This window comes from Lycium barbarum, chromosome 11 (assembly GCF_019175385.1).
Source record: "Lycium barbarum isolate Lr01 chromosome 11, ASM1917538v2, whole genome shotgun sequence".
Taxonomy (NCBI): Eukaryota; Viridiplantae; Streptophyta; class Magnoliopsida; order Solanales; family Solanaceae; genus Lycium; species Lycium barbarum.
In genome coordinates, this window is record NC_083347.1 from 49,315,684 (window position 1) to 49,333,599 (window position 17,916).

Sequence of the window (17,916 nt, forward strand, 5' to 3'; positions counted from 1 at the left end):
AACATAGAATGAGAGATAGTAGTATTATCGTCATTAGCACTTACTTTCTTCTCATAGGGACTTTCCATTTCTAATGCGAGATTGTGTACATAAATCCGTATTCATATCCATACTCATATCCGTACGCACTTATATTTCGTATCCATAGTCGTATTCATATACATATTCTTATTCGTATTCGTATCATATTCGTATTCATACTCATATCTATATCATATACATATCCATATCATATACATAGCATTTACATAGCATACCCGAGCACGAAGGTTCAGTGTTTCACGTACCCGACCTTGGCTAAGCTCGGTTATCATACATACCTGGCCAACCAAGGCTCAGGGTTACGCATACCTGGCCCTACCAAGGCTTCAGGGTTATCTATACCCAACTGCAGAGGTGCGCGCGCGTTACATAAATATATATTCTACCCTGCCTTATAGGCTCGGGGTTCCATAATAGTCATACATAGACACATATACATAATAGCTCGTAAGCATCTATAGCGTCATTACTATTATCATCGTCATCATTATCATCATCACCATTATCATCGTTCATTAGATCTATCTTTACAGGATTACTCGTCATATGAGGATTTTAGTACAATCGTAACGTATCGAGAATCATGAGCTTAGTAGCTTTTGAAGATAGAATCATTTGGAGGACATCATAGGCTCATAGAAGAATAGATATTTGGCCAAAGAACCATGCCTTATGAAAGAAGGGTTAGCCTTACATACCTTTCCGTTCAACTATTCTATCACTTGCACGTTCTCCTTCAATGCTCACGTTTCTACCTTCATTAGAGTTATACTATCATTAGAAAATCGATAGCTAGCATACATGACTAAAGCTAGAGAAAATTGGATAGCATCTCCTTTATTTACACGACTTCCTCCATATCATATATCAACTCTTAAACGTCAATAATACATTCACAATATCATAACAATAGTCTTTATTCATCCACATTATCCATATTTCTCAATTCACTTCCAATCATCCATATCCATGGTCATAGCACACTATGTTATTCACTCATATACAATGTCTATCCCATGTTCTTAATGTCATTTATAACATGATTATAATCATAGCATATCAAGAATCATTACTCAACCCAAATCACTACTCAAAAATGACACTATTCCCACATTCATGACCCATTTTCTATCTCCTTCTACAATCCAGGTGTTTCAACTTCTCAATACCTTAAATATCATGGAAAGATCATAAAACTTACCTTAGATGTTGTAGGAATAAGCTTTGGGTGGAAATACTTCACTTGAGCCAAAACCCTAGTTCATCTCCAATGAAATTTCTTGGCTTGGATGATCTTTAATGAGTTTCTTACACTTGATTCACTTAGTTTGATGAAGTTGATCATAAATTTCTCTTATGTTCTTGTAGATGAAGAGTGGAGAGGGTTTCTAGAGAGTTCTTGAAATGTTGGATGAAAAAATGAAATGAAATAATGACTTGGTCCCTTTTTAATAACGTGAAATCTGATCTATCGGGAAAATTATACGGACACTTATACGGTCCGTATAAACTTATACGGTCCATATAAACTTATACGGCCCATATAAGTGACCGTGAAATCACCCCTTTCACCACTCGATTCTGTGACCATTTGACGGCACTTTATACGGGTCGTATAATTTTATACGGTTCGTATAAGTGACCGTAAAATCACCTCTCCAACACCTTGCCTCTGTGACCATTAATCTCACCAGTGAGGGACTTCACTGTGACAATTCTGCAGTCTATTATACGGACCGTATAACATTATATGGACCGTATAATCGACTGTATAACTCATCTTTTCACTGCTCTTGTTCTTGTCACTTGGTTTGATCTCCAATCCTTATGGAACCTTCTTGACACTTGTTTATCACCTCATTAACAATCTAAGAGACGTTATAGCTCTTCTCCAAAGCATCATTAAATCATCGCTAACTTGTTACTCATAAATCCTTTTCGATACATAACATATACCTTGCCTCTCCTCGGCAGCTTTCTTCCCTTATCTTGAATGTCTTTGAAATCTTAATTAGGGTCATCAAATGTCATTCCTTACTTATTAAAATATCGTATTCTCGTGCTCTTCGTTAGTCTATTCACTGTGCATCAACGAAATTTTTTTCGAGGTGTAACACCTGAAATGCCGAAGTCCCATCCATGGTTTACACTTCTACTGAGCCATTGGACGAAACACTTACCAATTCGAAGGGTCCAGACCATCTGGATTTTAACTTGCCCGGAAGGAACTTCAGCCTCGAGTTATACAACAGGATAGAGTCACCTTTCTAAATGTCCCGCTTTAGGATATGCTGGTCGCGATAGTGTTTCATCCTTTCTTTATACAAAGTTGGACTCTCATAGGCCTGGTACCGGAACTCATCCATCTCATTGAGTTGAAACAACCGAAGTTTAGTTGCTTCTTTCCAATCTATATTCAGCTTTTTCAGTGCCCACATGGCCTTATGCTTAAGTTCGACTGGCAAATGACATTCCTTGCAAAAAACCAGCCTGAAAAGGGAAGTCCCAATAAGAGTCTTGTATACAGTTCGATAAGCCCAAAGAGCATCATCAAGCTTCCGGGACCAGTCAGTCCTATTACCATTGACCGTCTTGGCCAAAATACTCTTAATCTCCCTATTAGAAACATCCACCTGGCCACTCGTCTGAGGATGATAAGGGGTTGCAACCCTATGCTTGACACTATACTTTTCCAGTAGACCCGCAAAGGCTCTATTGCAAAAGTGTGAACCAGCATCACTGATGATTGCTCTTGGAGTACCAAAATGATTAAAGATGTTTTTCTTCAGGAACCCCATTACACTCTTGGCTTCATTGTTGGGTAAAGCCACTGCTTCTACCCATTTTGACACGTAATCTACACTACCAAGATGTGCTTCATACCACAAGAGCTCACAAAGGGACCCATAAAATAAATCCCCCAAACATCGAACAGTTCGACCTCCATCACGAAATTCATAGGCATCTCTTACCTCCTACCAATAGTACCTTATCGTTGGCATTGATCACATGATCGTACCAATAAGTTTGCATCATGGAAAAGAGTGGGCCAGTAATACCCACATTCAAGAACCTTGGCTGCAGTCCGGGTTCCACTATGATGACCCTTATCAGGAGCGTCATGGAAAGCTTTCAAAATCTCCATCACCTCGGACTCTAGGACACAACACCGAATGATGTTATCAGCGCATGTCAGGAATAAGTATGGCTCCTCCCAGTAGTATTGACAAGAATCTCTTAAGAACTTCTTCTTCTTCTGGTACGCCTTGATTTCATCTGGAATAATGCCTGTCACCAAAAAGTTGGCGATATCTGCATACCATGGTGCCACCTTGAATGACACCGCTAGAACCCTCTTATCTAGGAAGGCATCATCTATATCAAGCTCCTCTGAAGGTCCCCTAGCTTCTTCAAGCAGTGAGAGACGGTCTGCAGCCTGGTTTTCGGATCCCTTTCGATTTTTCACCTTAAAATAAAATTCTTGCAACAATAGGACCCATCTAATCAACCGCGGTTTCTCCTCCTTCTTCGCCATCAGATACCTCAACGCAACATGACCAGTATAAACCACCACTTTGGACCCTAATAGATAGGCCCGCAACTTTTCAAAACATATGCTATAGTAAGTATCTCTTGCTCAGTCACAGTGTAGTTCATCTGCGCCCAATTGAGCGTTTTGCTAGCATAGTAAATCGGGTGCATGATTTTATTATGCCTCTGACCAAGCACAACACCAATAGAAAAACCACTCGCATCACACATCAACTCAAATGGTAGAGACCAATCAGGAGATATGATAATAAGAGCAGAAGTCAAGTGCTCCTTCAACTCATCAAATGCCTTGCGGTACTTCTCATCAAACTTGAACTTAGCCTATTTTTCAAGAAGCTTGCACATGGGATTCGCTATCTTGGAGAAGTCTTTAATAAAGAGCCGATAGAAACCGACATGCCCCAAGAAACTTCGAACTCCTTTCATAGAGATAGGTAGAGAAAGCTTGGAAATGACATCAATTTTCGCATGATCAACTTCGATCCCTTTCTCAGAGATTTTGTGCCTGCGGACGATCCCTTCCTTCACTATAAAATGGCATTTCTCCCAATTAAGCATAAGATTAGTCTCCTCACATCTCTTCGGAACTTTACCCAGATGGTCAAGACATTCATCAAAAGAATCACCTACCATAGAAAAATCATCCATGAAGACCTCCAAGAAGTCCTCAACTATATCTGAGAAGATCGACATCATGCACGTCTGAAATGTAGCCGATGCATTGCAAAGACCAAAAGGCATCCTGCTAAAAGCAAAAGTCCTATAAGGACAAGTGAAATTCGTCGTCTCATGGTCTTCAAGAGCAATATTAATCTGGTTATAGTCAGAATACCCGTCTAAAAAGCAATAGCAAGACCTTCCAGCCAGCCGATCAAGCATCTGATCAATATAAGGCATGGGGAAATGGTCCTTGCAAGTCGCAGAGTTCAGCTTCCGATAATCTATGCAAACATGCAACCCAGTAACAGTCCAAGTCAGAATCAACTCGTTTTTAGCATTAGGCACCACTGTGATGCCTCCCTTCTTCGGAACACATTGTACTGGGCTCACCCACTTGCTATCTGGAATAGGATATACAACTCCAGCATTTAACCATTTAATGATCTCTTTCTTCACCACCTAGGTGGATTCAACCTCCTTTGGTGTTCAGCACTTGGTGAGCTATCTTCCTCAAACTGGATTTTATGCTCGCATATACCGGAGGGAATTCCCCGAATGTCTTCAATCGTCCAACCTATAGCACGCCTATATTTACGCAATATTTCTAACAACCTCTTTGTATGCTCTTCATTCAACAATGCAGATAAAATCACTGGCAAAGTGTTGTTCGGGCCAAGAAATTCCTACCTCAGATGTGAAGGAAGTTTCTTAAGCTCAAGCTTAGGCGGCTCAACAATGGATGGCTTTGTTGGAGGAGTCGTTCTATGCTCAAGATCAAGATCTAAATTCTTTGGTTGGTATGAGTAAGAACCCAACCCTACAAGTGAGTTAACAATCTCCACATAACATTCCATGTCATCGGCATCAAAGTTCACCAAAATAGCAGCAAGAGCTTCGCCCAAACATTCCTCTTCTATCTTGAATTCAATAGCTTCATCAATAACATCAGAATCAATAACCGAAATGCTTTCGTAAGCACTCGGTAACTTCATCCCCTTACTAGCCTGGAAAGTAACTTCCTCATCATTGACTCGGAATTTGATTCCATTCTTTTCAGAATCCATAAGAGCCCTTCCGTAGCAAGGAAAGGTCTCCCCAAAATAATAGGAATATCCCGATCAACAGCACAATCAAGAATCACAAAGTCAGCAGGTAGAAGAAAATCACCAACCCGAACTAGCACATCATCTACAACTCCAACCGGCCTCTTAATAGATCTATCAGCCATTTGTAGTCACATGGTAGTAGGTCTAGGCATCCCCAACTCCAACTGCTTGTATATAGCAGGCGTAATTAGATTGATGCTAGCCCCATTATCACATAGAGCACGAGCAAAGTCATGGTGGCCGACAGAATATGGAATAGTAAAGACCCCTGGATCTTCCTTCTTCTGAACCATTGTTGTAGATAATATCGAACTAACACGGTGAGTTACACTCATAGTGTCGTGCTCCACAGACCTCTTCTTTGTCAGCAAATATTTCAATTACTTTGCAAATCCAGGCATCTCTTTGACAGCATCCAGAAATGGGATGTTCATCGATAAGTGCTTCAGCTAATCATAGAATCTCTGACACGCAGCATCTTCGGTCTTCTTCATCAACCTTTGAGGAAAGAGAGGTGTAGATTTAAAAATCTGGGTCAAAGGGCGAAGAGCCCCTTTAACAGTTTGCTTGTTGGTGTCACTGGTCTCAGTCTTCTTCGAACATTTCGGAATATCAATAATCTTCTCGACAATAGGAATCTCTGTCGGAACCTCTTCAACAATAGTTGGCACATCAGATTGTGACTCTTCCTCTTCAATAATTGGCTTGAGATCAATCACCTTCTTTTCAATACTCTGGAGTATTTTACCACTCCGAGTATTGATAGCATATACACGATCTACACCACCTCCACCATTCTTCGAATTTGGAATAGTATCACTCGGTAGTCCTCCCTTCTGTAGAGGGTGTTGCTCTCTAGAAATATCCCACATCTGCGACTCGAGCTTCTGAATAGAAGTAGTGTGAGATTCTACAGTTTCAGTCAGCCCCTTCAATGTTCTATCTGCTTTGTCTTGGTTGGCTAGCACCTTCTCAAGCATGCTCTCCAACTTAGAACTCCTTTGCTCAGTCAACTGACCCTTTGGTGGAATATAGGGATTTGAACTCCTATTTCCAAAATTGTTGTTGTTGTTATAGTTTCCCTTGTTCGAGCCACCATAGCTGTTGTTGTAATTTCCTTGTCCCTGTTGAGGTCTCCATTGATTATGAGTCTGATTTTGATAGCCTCCTTGGTAATTCTGCCTGTGGTAACCCCCTTGAGAGTTATTACCATAGTTAGCATCCTCATACTGCATAGGAGGCCCCTCTTGAACTTGGTACATTCCTTTGGGCATTCCCAGAACTTCTTCAACAACATTAACCATCTTCGCTTCCTTTTCATCAAGTCTCTTGGTCAGCAAAGAAATATTAGTTGTTATATGAGCTAGAGTCTGCTGAGTCTCTTGATTCTCCTTTACAATGTTATGGATCATTGTAGCTCCATAGGCCACACTGTCAGTACCACCCGAATGCCATGCTTGATTGTGAGTTGTAAGCTTATCAAGCAACTGAGTGATTCAGGCATAAGTCATGTCCATAAAACACCCACCAGTTGTATTATTCGCCACTACTTGTGTCAATAGATCTAGCCCTCTATAGAACTTCTCCATCTATATATATGTTATTGAAAACCATGATTCAGAGACTTCTGCAAATATTCCTTGAATCTCTCCCAAGCTTCAAATAGTTGTTCCTCCGGAAGTTGTTTGAAATCATATATCTTGTCACGAATTTCAGCTTTCTTGCTAGGCGGAAACCACTTCTTGAGAAAAACAGCAACCAGCTCTCCCCACGTATGAATAGTGTTGTGGGGCAGCTTCTCAAACCAAACTCTTACTTCACCGGCTAAAGAGTATTTGAAAACTCTTAGCCGAATAGCATCACCTGGAACAACATTCTGAAGAAACTCACGAACTTCAGCCAATAGGCTCTGATACCATATTAAGATTGAAACTGGAGAAACAATGGTGAAAGCTTCAACTTCACCATTAATATCGATGGAGCAGTGACATGTGAATTGAGAGAGTAGAATGGAGAAAATGCGAACACTTAGCTTTCTCATGTATTGTCTCAAGTGTTATATACAAGTACGAGAGAAAATATCCAGCTAATCGACATTTAAGATAACCGACTAAATCTAACTAACTGCTAATTCTAATTAACTGCTAATCCTGAACTAATCCAACTAATTATATATAATAGAATACAAATACATTAGATCTCAATAAAATCACTCCAAAGCAAGGATCAAGCAATGAGCTCTTTTCCCAAGGATCGCAAAAAGTGATTGTTGTATTCGTCACTTCCTATTTATATCTGAGAGCACATGGTATCGTGAACTTGGGCCTAGCCTAGCGATCCGCGGTTGCAAATTAAAGCTCCACAAATAAAACATGGGCCTGACTTACTTTCCTCGCGAATCTAGGTGTCGCGCTCACGAGAGAAAATTAGGATGAAATTGCATGCATTGCCCTTCAAATGGGCTGGTCTTTAATTTTTGTCCTTCAAATGGGCTGGCCTTTATTTTTTGTCCTTTAGCAATAAACTTTATGCCTAGTGGGGCATAAGTTCTTTAAGGGTAAAAGTCATGTGGGGCATAACTTGTGGGATATTATGATGCGAAAATATAGACTTATGCTCCTCGAAAAAGTTATTTAATTGTTATGGGGGCAAAATTAAAGACCAGCACAAAATAGGGGCAGAAGTGCCAATGACTCCAAACTAGGTCAATCTACTTCGTATTTGTGTCTTGAACCTCGCTTTTGCTCTTGGTAAACCCAGAGACTCTTCGCATTCCGACCCCCTCCTCACATTCACGTAACTTATCCAGGTCAATAACCTCGCAGTCGCGATTCCAGCTCCACAATTATGGTGCACCATATATTAGAAAAAACTGCATTTGTGACTCCAGAATTATGGTGCACGAAATGCCCGAACATTCTAAAGCACATGCAAAAGTCAGACCTCCTTTGATGGCTTTAATTTTGGACAAAAGTGGTATTTACATGACCTGCTCTTTAGCCTTTTGAGGGTGAAATTTTTTCATTTACAAACCTTTTTGTGTGCATTTAAGAGGAATAATTATCAGCACTACAATATGATGACTTAAATTTATATGTATATTAGAGGTAATGGGGCAGATTCTGGATCTGCTTGATGGTGTTTGGTCCTTCCATAAATTAATCTGTAAACGAAAATAAGTTGAGTCCTCAATAACTTTTGCTATATTAATGTCGTTAAGAGGATATCACATTTTTGCATTTTAAAAAAAAAAATCTGGTATGATGTGCAAATTACAATAAAGTATGACAAAACAAAACATATATCTCAATAAGAAATAGACATTAGATGATATTATGGTTAAAGAATGAGTCAAAGTGGCGATACAATTGCCGGTCATAATCCAAATTCTAATAGTCAACTCTCGCTCCCAACAAGAAACATACAAAACCGTATTCTTAACCAACTTTGAAAAACAAAAAACTGCAGTCTTGCAATCATTATTTTGTTGTATTGTTCTGTTTTATTACATGCACTAAACTGTATACATCCAATTGCAAAGTCAAAAATTTCGCTAAAGGAGTTCAACATGTAATAATGAAAAGTAATATTTAAATTGATCTATACATAGTATATTATTTTCTGAAAAAGTGTGTTTAATTGACAACCTATGTTAACCGTACGTAGCTTCTCATATATCCAAGCAAAACCTCGTTTCTCATTTCTTTCATAGTCATGCTGCTATTCCCAGCTTGATGCAAATAAAATGAGAAAAATAGAAAATTGGGGTGGAAAATACTTCAGAAGCTCAACAACTTGAGAAAGGAAAGAAATACTCAAGAAGAAAGATCATATTATGATCCCAAAGACATTTTATTTTGATTGCTTAACTTGAAAAATGTATTTATAGGAGGAATGAAATTACCTAACTAACTACTAGCATTTTCTTGTAACACCAACCTTCACCCTCTTAATTCTTGATTGGCATTACACGAAAAAAGAAAAGAAAAACATACTTGCACCTAGTATTTACATCAAACAAATAGATACCTGGGTCTTCTGTATAAACTTTTTCTATATCATTTAACCACGATTAAATGATATATTCTCACTTAAATTCATCATTCCTTAAATTGTTTAGTTTTATGTAAATATGTATGCAGTACGCAAATATTTTCCCTCGACACTTCCTAGACTTCCGAAATTGACAATTGTGATATTAAAATGTGGAAATCAACCAACTTTGAGAATCTAAAGTCCAAACGGACAGAAGAGTACCAACAACATAAGTCAAAACGATTGTAATAGATTAAACCATATCAAACGAGGGCATGCATCCAATAGCAGCTCAATGAGAAGATAAATGAAATAATATCAAGCAACATCTTCGTGGAAGAACTTTTGAAAAAAACATTGCTAATGATAAAACAAACAAAGCAAAAATAATGCACATCCATCGGACACTACAACTGGATCCTAACTTATATTTAAATCGGATCAATCAATGATAGTAGTTCATATTTTCACAACTTAAAATGGTTCACACATCTTTTTTCTGCTTCTTTTTCCCTTCCTGGTTAGCTTCTTGCCTTTGTTATGAAAGTAACGGTCCAAAACCAATAGGTCAACTTATGAGGGAAAAATTGTATAGGGAAAAAGGCTCCAAAAGTGCTGCTTATCACTCTGCACTAAGTAGTTTTCCATCAAAACTATATGTTGGAACTCAAAATGGAAGCAGAGAAAGTGACAAGATTGAGAGTTTGCCTGTTCAACCTGAAGGTGTAGAGTTTAATCAATATTCAGGTTTATTACAGTCGATCCTAATGCTGGAAGAGCTTTGTTTTATTATTTTGTCGAGTCCCCTCAAGACTCTGCATCTAAGCCTCTCGTCTTATGGCTTAATGGAGCCTTTTCCCCATACAATTTTTCCCTCATAAGTTGACCTATTATACATGAAATAAAAGGAAACTTCAATCTTCATGTCACACTTCATCTTTTAACACGCCCTATTGTACAACTGCATCCGCAAATAATGATGAAGTTTCCTTTTATTTCATATTATAATAAAAAAGATCAGTTTCTACTGTTTTACATACTTTTGTGTCATTTGCATGTTCTTGATAACATCTGAATACAAAGTGACAAGCAGTACCTGGTTGTTCCTCACTAGGAGGGGGAGCATTTGGCGAACTTGGCCATTTGGAGTTGATAAAGATGGTACTCTGCACATGAATCAGTTTCATGGAATTCTGGTAAATTGCATTAAGCATCTTTGTGATGTCTTAGCGAAGTATAACGAAATAAATTTAACACATTTTTGTTCATCAGAGGCCAACATAATCTTCCTCGAATCACCAGCTGGTGTTGGGTTTTCAAATACAAATACAAGCTCAGATTACGAGTTTAGAGGGGACAGAAGAACAGCCCATGATTCGTATACCTTTCTTGTCAACTGGCTCGAACGATTTCCACAATACAAAACACGGGACTTTTATCTTACTGGCGAGAGCTATGGTGGCCATTATCCCTCAGCTTGCTCAGCTTATACATCTCCACAACAAGTACTCAATTCAAACTATGATAAACATAAAAGGAATCACTCTAAGCTTTCTGATCACTTCTCTTAGATGGCTCATTCTTCACTCATTATGTTTTTTGGATGACATGGGAACCCCCTTCAGGTGTGCACAGGGTAAACCCAGCTCCTGTGCAATAGCTCGCAAACCACACAGGAGAGGTAACCCGCACTAAGCAAGCCCAATGCGACGAGCTCGACCCAGAAGGCAAATCCCCTGCTGTCGTAGACAGGGGGTTTCGAACCTGAGACCTCCATTATGAAAGCCCCATGCTCAACTAACTGAGCCACCCTTACAGGTCATTCTTCACTCATTTACCCAAACTGTTCAGACAATAATCAGCTTATACATACACCAACATCTCTGTTGATAAAGTGCCCCAATATCATTCTCTCAGATTGGCAATGCCTACATCGACTTTGAAGCCAACATGAAAAGAATGACGGATTACTACTGGACTCATGCTCTAATTTCAGACGGGTTGTATAAGAAACTCATCTCAAGCTGTAATTTCTCTACTCCATATGTGACTGATGAATGCAATGACTATTTAAACCAAAACGAACAAGAAACTGGAAATATCTTTGCATACGACATCTATGCTCGGTTATGCCGCAATGGATCATCTTCAAGTATCCCAGTGAGTAATACACGAAATTTGAAATGCTCCATATGTGACCGGGAAACAAACCATTCCTTAATCTACCTAGAGTGGGAAATTAGGAATCATCAAACAGACCCTACGATTCTATAAACTGGAGCCCTCACTTAGAAATCCTATGTGATCAATACTGAGTAATTCTTTGTTCAGGCTAGATTGTCAACCAAAACAGTCTGTATAGTGTATATAACCTCCATTAAGTCCACATTTGCTGTCTCCATTAAGTCCGTCATTATTGTGACAGAAACTAGCCTGGCTTCCCTGCATGTCATATCATCTAGAATCTATTCTTCAGTAGACCTCAATGGAATACCACTCAAGTGATCTATCGCATTTATATATTGAGGATCACTGGCTGAATGGTTCTTGAATAACATAGCCAATACACTCAGATTCAGATAACATAGCATCATAAGTATTGGTTTTGTCATGCAGCACACCTCTTCTTTAGCTCTTGAGCATAGTTATGCATTTTGAAGTAAAGGAACATAGCATGGCAAGATCATTTATTTCATCAAAGAAGTTCAATGTGAAGTCCGAACTTCTAATAAATGTTTAATCAAATCCCTAGGAGACTAACATTTCAAGTCAAAATTTAGTTCCACTCCCTTGGAGGGGATAATTATATTCTACATGACCAATCTTGAAACAAAGAGATTGAGCACATTCACCATTCAAGCATAAGACTCTGGAGCACTCTTTCAGCTTACTTGTTGCTGGTGAGTCCCATATACTAAATAAGCCCCATATGCAGCTGCAGCGTACATGCCAGGATCATGTGGTGGTGGAAAAGCATACCCATAAGCATTATAAAAGTGTCCCCCATAGTATGGTCCCATCCACTGGTTCATAAAAGCAGTTCTTGACGGCAAAATCCCGTAGCACTGGAGTCAGTAACATAAGCAGAAATACAGCACGTGCTGGAAGCACCTTGCTTGAAACTGCTTAATTGGTGCCAGATGTATTTCCTCATAGACATCACATGAAATTTCTTTTCACCGCCCTAATAAGAAGGTGAGGGAGAAGAAAAATCTAGAACAAGCTTGCTGCCCAATCCCAGTAATATGTATTCTGAAAACTTCTGTGCTTTGTAAATATTACATTATTACTCTGTGAATGAAACAGATATAATAACAATCCACATGTCTACTACCAAGCATGTGTCATGAGTCGAATGAACTTGAAACTAGCATAGCTCTTGAAACATGAGAAAAGATAACCATTAGAGCTTTTTATTTGCCGTAAACTAATGCCAACCAGTCTTTTGATTCATTTTTATCCAAAGACACATCAAACAAGTAATACCACAAGATAAATACGGTATGAGAGAAAGATAGAGATCTTTGCCTATTTATTTGCTGGATTTTGTCCCCACGAAAGGCGCACTGTGTGCTTCCCAATAGCAGTTCCATTCAACTTCTACACATTAGACCCATTTGTTACTGAGCAACTCGCAACATAAGAGTAAGATAATAATTTGACAAATCACAATTAACGACCTACCTGTTTGCAAAGTGCACAAAACCACATCCTTTCCCAACTGGTATTTTTACAGAAGCTATTTAACCATACTGAGCAAAAGGCTGTCTGAGATCCTCATCACCGACGTTGGGGTCAAGACCTCCAATAAAGATCTAGAATGGTCATTTTATTAGCCAGAAGAACTTGAAAGCCAGAAAAGGAAAGGGAGGAAAGAAAAGACTAGTTAACAAACTGTTGTATTTGTAGAATCTACATCAGGTTGTGATCCTTGTGGCGACGCGCTGTTGGAGTATCCACCTACCAAATCCATTTTAGAAGTATTAAATATAACAAAATTTGTCGACTTAACTACCAGAATATTGGTGTAAGTTCTTTGAATAAAAGACCCATGATCTGATATTTACTACAAAAAATTATTTACTGCAGCTTAATGAAGATTAGAAGTGCAATGCAGTTGAAAATCAACCCGAATTATTAGATAAAGAAAGGGAAGAGGACTTAGTTGCTTGCATAATTTAACTACTTGACTTTAGTTTCATTTTCCCTTTCACTTTTAGTACCATATTGTCCTGAACATATTCCCTATACTCGTGTGATCCCAACCAAAGATAATCAATTGTGTTTTAGCACTTGCTCTTTGAAGCTAGAAAGAGGCTAATGTCTTCCCTCTCCTCTTTTTGGTAATTGACTTCTGATATCTCAAATGACAAGAACTTTCACACTTCAATGAAAACCATGGATGCAAACAAGCACACACACTTTAAAATCAGTTAGAAAATGAAATGGATATGTACTTTCAAGTCGAAGTTGGCAATTTAAAGAATAATACAGAAATAGAGAAAATAGGGAGGAACATGATTGGATGCCAAGCATAAAATAAGACACCTTATCAGGAAAACATTTTTGCATAAAAGTACACAAGATAATTCGTGGAACAGAAAATTAATCTAATGACCTCCTGAGAAGGGAGAAGCGGATATCATGATATTGCACAAAATGCTTACAGTAAGCATGTTAACCAATAAGATCAATACTGCATACAAGTATGGTAATGATGCAGGTGAATATAGCTTATGGGGCAGAAACGATAGTAGCACCAAACTTAGTGAGCCAATTCACCACTATATATTCTATATGGTAAAGAATTCAACATTCACTTGTTCAAACCAAAAAAGAGATGATGAAAAGATATCAACAACCAAAGCCAGCTCGGAGACCTAGAAGTAGGTCAATTGTTACCTTGTGAAAAATAGTATTGCAGGTATCCAGATGATATCCGCGGTGTGGCTACACCAATTCGCATGGGCCTGCTTAAACAAAACACACCATTCATTTCAGTCATGGCTTGGGACCTCTCATTATCGTCTCCAAACCTTACAAAACCATATCCTCTTGAACGACCAGTATTGGCATCTATGACAACTTTAGCAGCTTTAACAGAAGGATGTTTTTTAGCAAAAGTTTCATGTAGTAAGGTATCCGTAACATCTGCAGCTAAATCTCCTACAAAGATGGAAAGGTTAGAACCATTGTTTGATCTCTTGTCACCCATGCTAAATGAAGCCCAATTCAAACGGAAAGGTTGATCTGCATTAGGCATTGTCGTGAAAGAAAATGTCTGCAGAGCTTTCTCTGCAGCAGCATGTGAGTAGAATTCAACAAAACCATATCCCTCTGGAAAACCAGTTTGTTTATTGCAAATTACCTTGATGGAGGCAACCTACACGAACAGGATCTTATCTATTAGCAAATAGCAATGAATTTTGTGGAAAAAACACTGTATTCCACGTAAAAAGAAATTGTTTTTGAGATGGTAACACTTTTGTATATTCAAAAGCACATAAGGCTGTGCAGTCTTATAGTGATTCAAAGACATCTAGTAAGGCCTCTGGTTCTTTTATGTAATATTTTCCACGTAAATTTTTACTCTTCTTTATTTTTTTCCCCTAAGGGAAGTTTGTTTTGGCAAAGCCATATGTCAATTTGTTTAATAACCATAAAGCCATAAATCATTTTATTCAATTACTAAGCATAAGAAAATGGTTTACATGCGTCTAAGAGTTATTGCTTGCTTTTTCGTAGGTTCAAGTATATTGCGCAATTGCTAGTGTGGAGGTGTCTATTTAGTGTTAACTCTTTAAACTTTCACATCAAATCAGTCAAATGATAAGGTCTTCACTGTTCCATAACGTGGTTTCCATGATTAATCATGCTTATTGACATAAGTAGAAAATGTGATGCTGGTGACAGTAGAGGTAAGTTGTGTAGCAGAAAATTCTACAAAGACACTCCCTGAGGTCTCTCAGTCATATCACAATCACCACTTTGGGAATTTCCAAAAGAATTTCACTACAAATCGTAAAAGGCATCACTGAAAAATGGAAGTTCTAATACAACTGTTTTTTATGCCTTAAAGTTTCCTTATTAAACCTGCTCAGAGAAAAGGTTTGCAAACGGAAATGGGAAGATTTATTGTACGAAATAAAACACACTGGATCTGGATGTAAAATTAGCATTACAACTTGTTCAGTGAAAACAATTCTGTAAAGGCAGAGGTGGAAAAGCAAGCAGATGTCCTCCATTAACATCATAATCGTCTCTCAAGTTTAGCAAGGGTAAATAGTTGAGAGTTGAGTTAAACTCTGCACAGTGCCCACCATATTCAGATGATGGATCATCTGATATTTTGCTTGAAAGATTCCACAATTACAACTTTAAACTTGGACAACCAGCAGAATATTGTGTGTGTACTTTTGTCTAGCTATGTCCAAGAACAAACTAAGCCCAATAAGAAAGGTCATTGCAAAAAAGCAATATGCAAAGGCTTTGCCACAGCTCATAATTCTTCACTGGGGAGGAGATAGAATTGTTGACTAACAAAGGACTGAAAAGCCAAGCTTATCATTATTCAAAGTCTGGAATGTCAGAAGGCTGACAGCCGAGTTTGTATGAGTTATTTGTCCATCTTGAAATTTTGGTTCAATAGAAAAACTATAAATTTGCCTGTAAGCTGTTCTTTTCCTGATCTTTAAATCCTGAACTATTGCTGTCACAGAAAAGCTAAGTCATCATAAACAATAAACCAAGGATTAGACATGCAGATACCATATCCTAACCGTCAAGACTTCAATTTGAGGCCTGTCAGATGTATGAATAAATGGGGAAAATGCAACCTTGGAAGTTTGAAAAATTGATCGTATCTCCAAATCAAGAGGTTGAGGTCTAAACACCATGGGGAACCTATACAAAAACCTATAGCTGTTGATTTAAGGAACTTTCTTCTAACAACCCCTTATTTGGCATTGTTGCAAAATCATGAAATAAACTCACTCGATCCGATATGTGTATATGGGAAAGAAGATTGAAAGCCATTGAATAGTGGTCTAAAGAGAATCTAGGGGTTGGCAGGCATGAGAGCTCAGGTACATCTAGAGTCTTAAGTCCTAGCCGTCTTAGGCCAGAAGCATCTCTTTGTTATACCAACCTGCCTGATCAAGCAAAAGAAAATTACTCTTGCAGATTAGCATTCCAGGTATCTAGTCCAAACATAGGCAAACCAAGCAAGAATTTTAATCCCTCCATCCCAATTTATAGGACATAGTTCTGATTTCAAGAGTCAAACTTCTTTATTTTTGACCTTAAATTCGGATATACAATTTATAGAAACTACAAAAAAAGCGCTGTAAGTCATAATAATTAACAACGTGAAATATTAAAAGGGCATACAACAAATTGCAGTCAAAGATTTTATTGTTTGACTCCTCGAAAAGCGAAAAGCGAAAAGTGATACTTGACATCTCTATATAGTACAAATTTTCATTTGGATAAATGCTTGACATCTCCCTATAGATAATAGGAATGGGTGTGTGTAACTATGAAATCTATACATGAAACTTGATAGCAATTTATAAAAGGTGAAAAAAGAACCTGGTTGGTGTTAGCAAAGCAGGAGGCCAAGTAATCCTCGTCCATCCAATTATGAAGGTCGCCAATCCAGATTGTACAATTATTGGATCCTCCTCCGCCTCGATGATGCTGCTTTCTTTGGAAGTGTGGGTGATAAGGTATGTAGTGAGGCACCCATGGCTGTTTAGCCAGCACTGCCCCACTTACCGCTTCTTCCTCCTATTTATTCTTCACTGTTTCACAACCCTTTTCCCTTTTCATCTTCTCTCTCACTATTACTACTTATATTCTCTAAATCTGTTACTACAAAATATTATATGGCTTCTAAAAAGATATATATGCAATATGGGTAAGTGATGATAAGTATAGCTGAATCTCAAGTTTTTGCGGCTCAAGACAGAAAATGGGATGGGAGGATTGAGGAAGATAGGTTCAGGGGAGCAGTTGCATTCACGCCCCTATTATTTGTCTGCGCCCTCGGATTAAGTTTAGGCAGCTAGTTTTTCCTTATCCCTTCTTCCACTTTCGTATTTTTAGATTATTATTATTATTATTATTATTATTATTGGATGTATTTTCACATCATATTATAGTTATTTTCATATTTATCTTATTTTACAAATTTTAGGGTCTATAAAAAATGTGCAAAATAGAGAATAATAATGATTTATGTATAATAGTAAATAGTAATTGACGTTGAGATAGAGGCGATATTCATTTAAGTTGAAAAATAATGAATTAACTCGTATCTTTTGAACCTGAATGTTACTCGAAATTTTAGGTGAGTTAGTTATACTGTATTTGTAATTATAGATATTTCTATGTGTGAGACAATGATATGTTCTGTTGTTTTGTCTAACCTAATACAATATCACTTTGTAGAGGCATTTGAACAATCCAAATTCTCAGTAACATAACGTCGCATTTTTCTTCGACACCAACATATACTAAT

General features: G+C 38.0%; 2 protein-coding genes and 1 non-coding gene across 4 annotated transcripts; 1 reads left to right on the plus strand and 2 right to left on the minus strand.

Annotated features, from left to right (window-relative positions):
- Positions 1-2,309: 2,309 nt before the first annotated feature.
- On the minus strand, positions 2,310-5,318 carry LOC132619821 (uncharacterized). Its single transcript, XM_060334602.1, has 7 exons — positions 4,942-5,318; positions 4,748-4,839; positions 4,546-4,655; positions 4,249-4,473; positions 3,765-3,915; positions 3,062-3,624; positions 2,310-3,017 (listed from the first exon to the last, which is right to left on the minus strand). Exons 1-7 carry the CDS (start codon positions 5,316-5,318, stop codon positions 2,310-2,312), a joined length of 2,226 nt encoding a protein of 741 aa, XP_060190585.1.
- Positions 5,319-6,967: 1,649 nt separating this feature from the next.
- On the plus strand, positions 6,968-7,073 carry LOC132620620 (small nucleolar RNA R71). The gene has a single exon (XR_009575060.1). It is a non-coding gene; the product is annotated as a small nucleolar RNA R71 (small nucleolar RNA).
- Positions 7,074-12,065: 4,992 nt separating this feature from the next.
- LOC132616521 (polyadenylate-binding protein RBP47-like) lies at positions 12,066-17,452 on the minus strand. 2 transcript variants are annotated; one of them, XM_060330973.1, is made up of 5 exons: positions 16,986-17,452; positions 14,298-14,778; positions 13,291-13,355; positions 13,080-13,210; positions 12,066-12,992 (listed from the first exon to the last, which is right to left on the minus strand). In XM_060330973.1, exons 1-4 carry the CDS (start codon positions 17,028-17,030, stop codon positions 13,139-13,141), a joined length of 663 nt encoding a protein of 220 aa, XP_060186956.1. In that variant the 5' UTR covers positions 17,031-17,452; the 3' UTR covers positions 12,066-12,992; positions 13,080-13,138. The 2 variants fall into 2 exon arrangements, with proteins under 2 accessions (XP_060186956.1, XP_060186955.1); XM_060330972.1 differs by having other exon boundaries at positions 12,066-12,995; positions 16,986-17,450.
- Between the last annotated feature and the right edge of the window lie 464 nt (positions 17,453-17,916).

What these genes read in the sequence shown, in the direction of transcription:
- LOC132619821 (XM_060334602.1), bottom strand. Translation starts at nt 5,318, where the DNA reads ATGGATTCTGAAAAGAATGGAATCAAATTCCGAGTCAATGATGAGGAA. An exon ending in TGAGGAAGATAGCTCACCAA is followed by an intron (nt 4,656 to 4,747) that starts GTGCTGAACACC and finishes ATCCTATTCCAG; the next exon opens with ATAGCAAGTGGGTGAGCCCA. An exon ending in GGACTGTTACTGGGTTGCAT is followed by an intron (nt 4,474 to 4,545) that starts GTTTGCATAGAT and finishes TATATTGATCAG; the next exon opens with ATGCTTGATCGGCTGGCTGG.
- LOC132616521 (XM_060330973.1), bottom strand. Translation starts at nt 17,030, where the DNA reads ATGGACGAGGATTACTTGGCCTCCTGCTTTGCTAACACCAACCAG. An exon ending in GCTTTGCTAACACCAACCAG is followed by an intron (nt 14,779 to 16,985) that starts GTTCTTTTTTCA and finishes CTGTTCGTGTAG; the next exon opens with GTTGCCTCCATCAAGGTAAT. An exon ending in GCAATACTATTTTTCACAAG is followed by an intron (nt 13,356 to 14,297) that starts GTAACAATTGAC and finishes TGGATTTGGTAG; the next exon opens with GTGGATACTCCAACAGCGCG.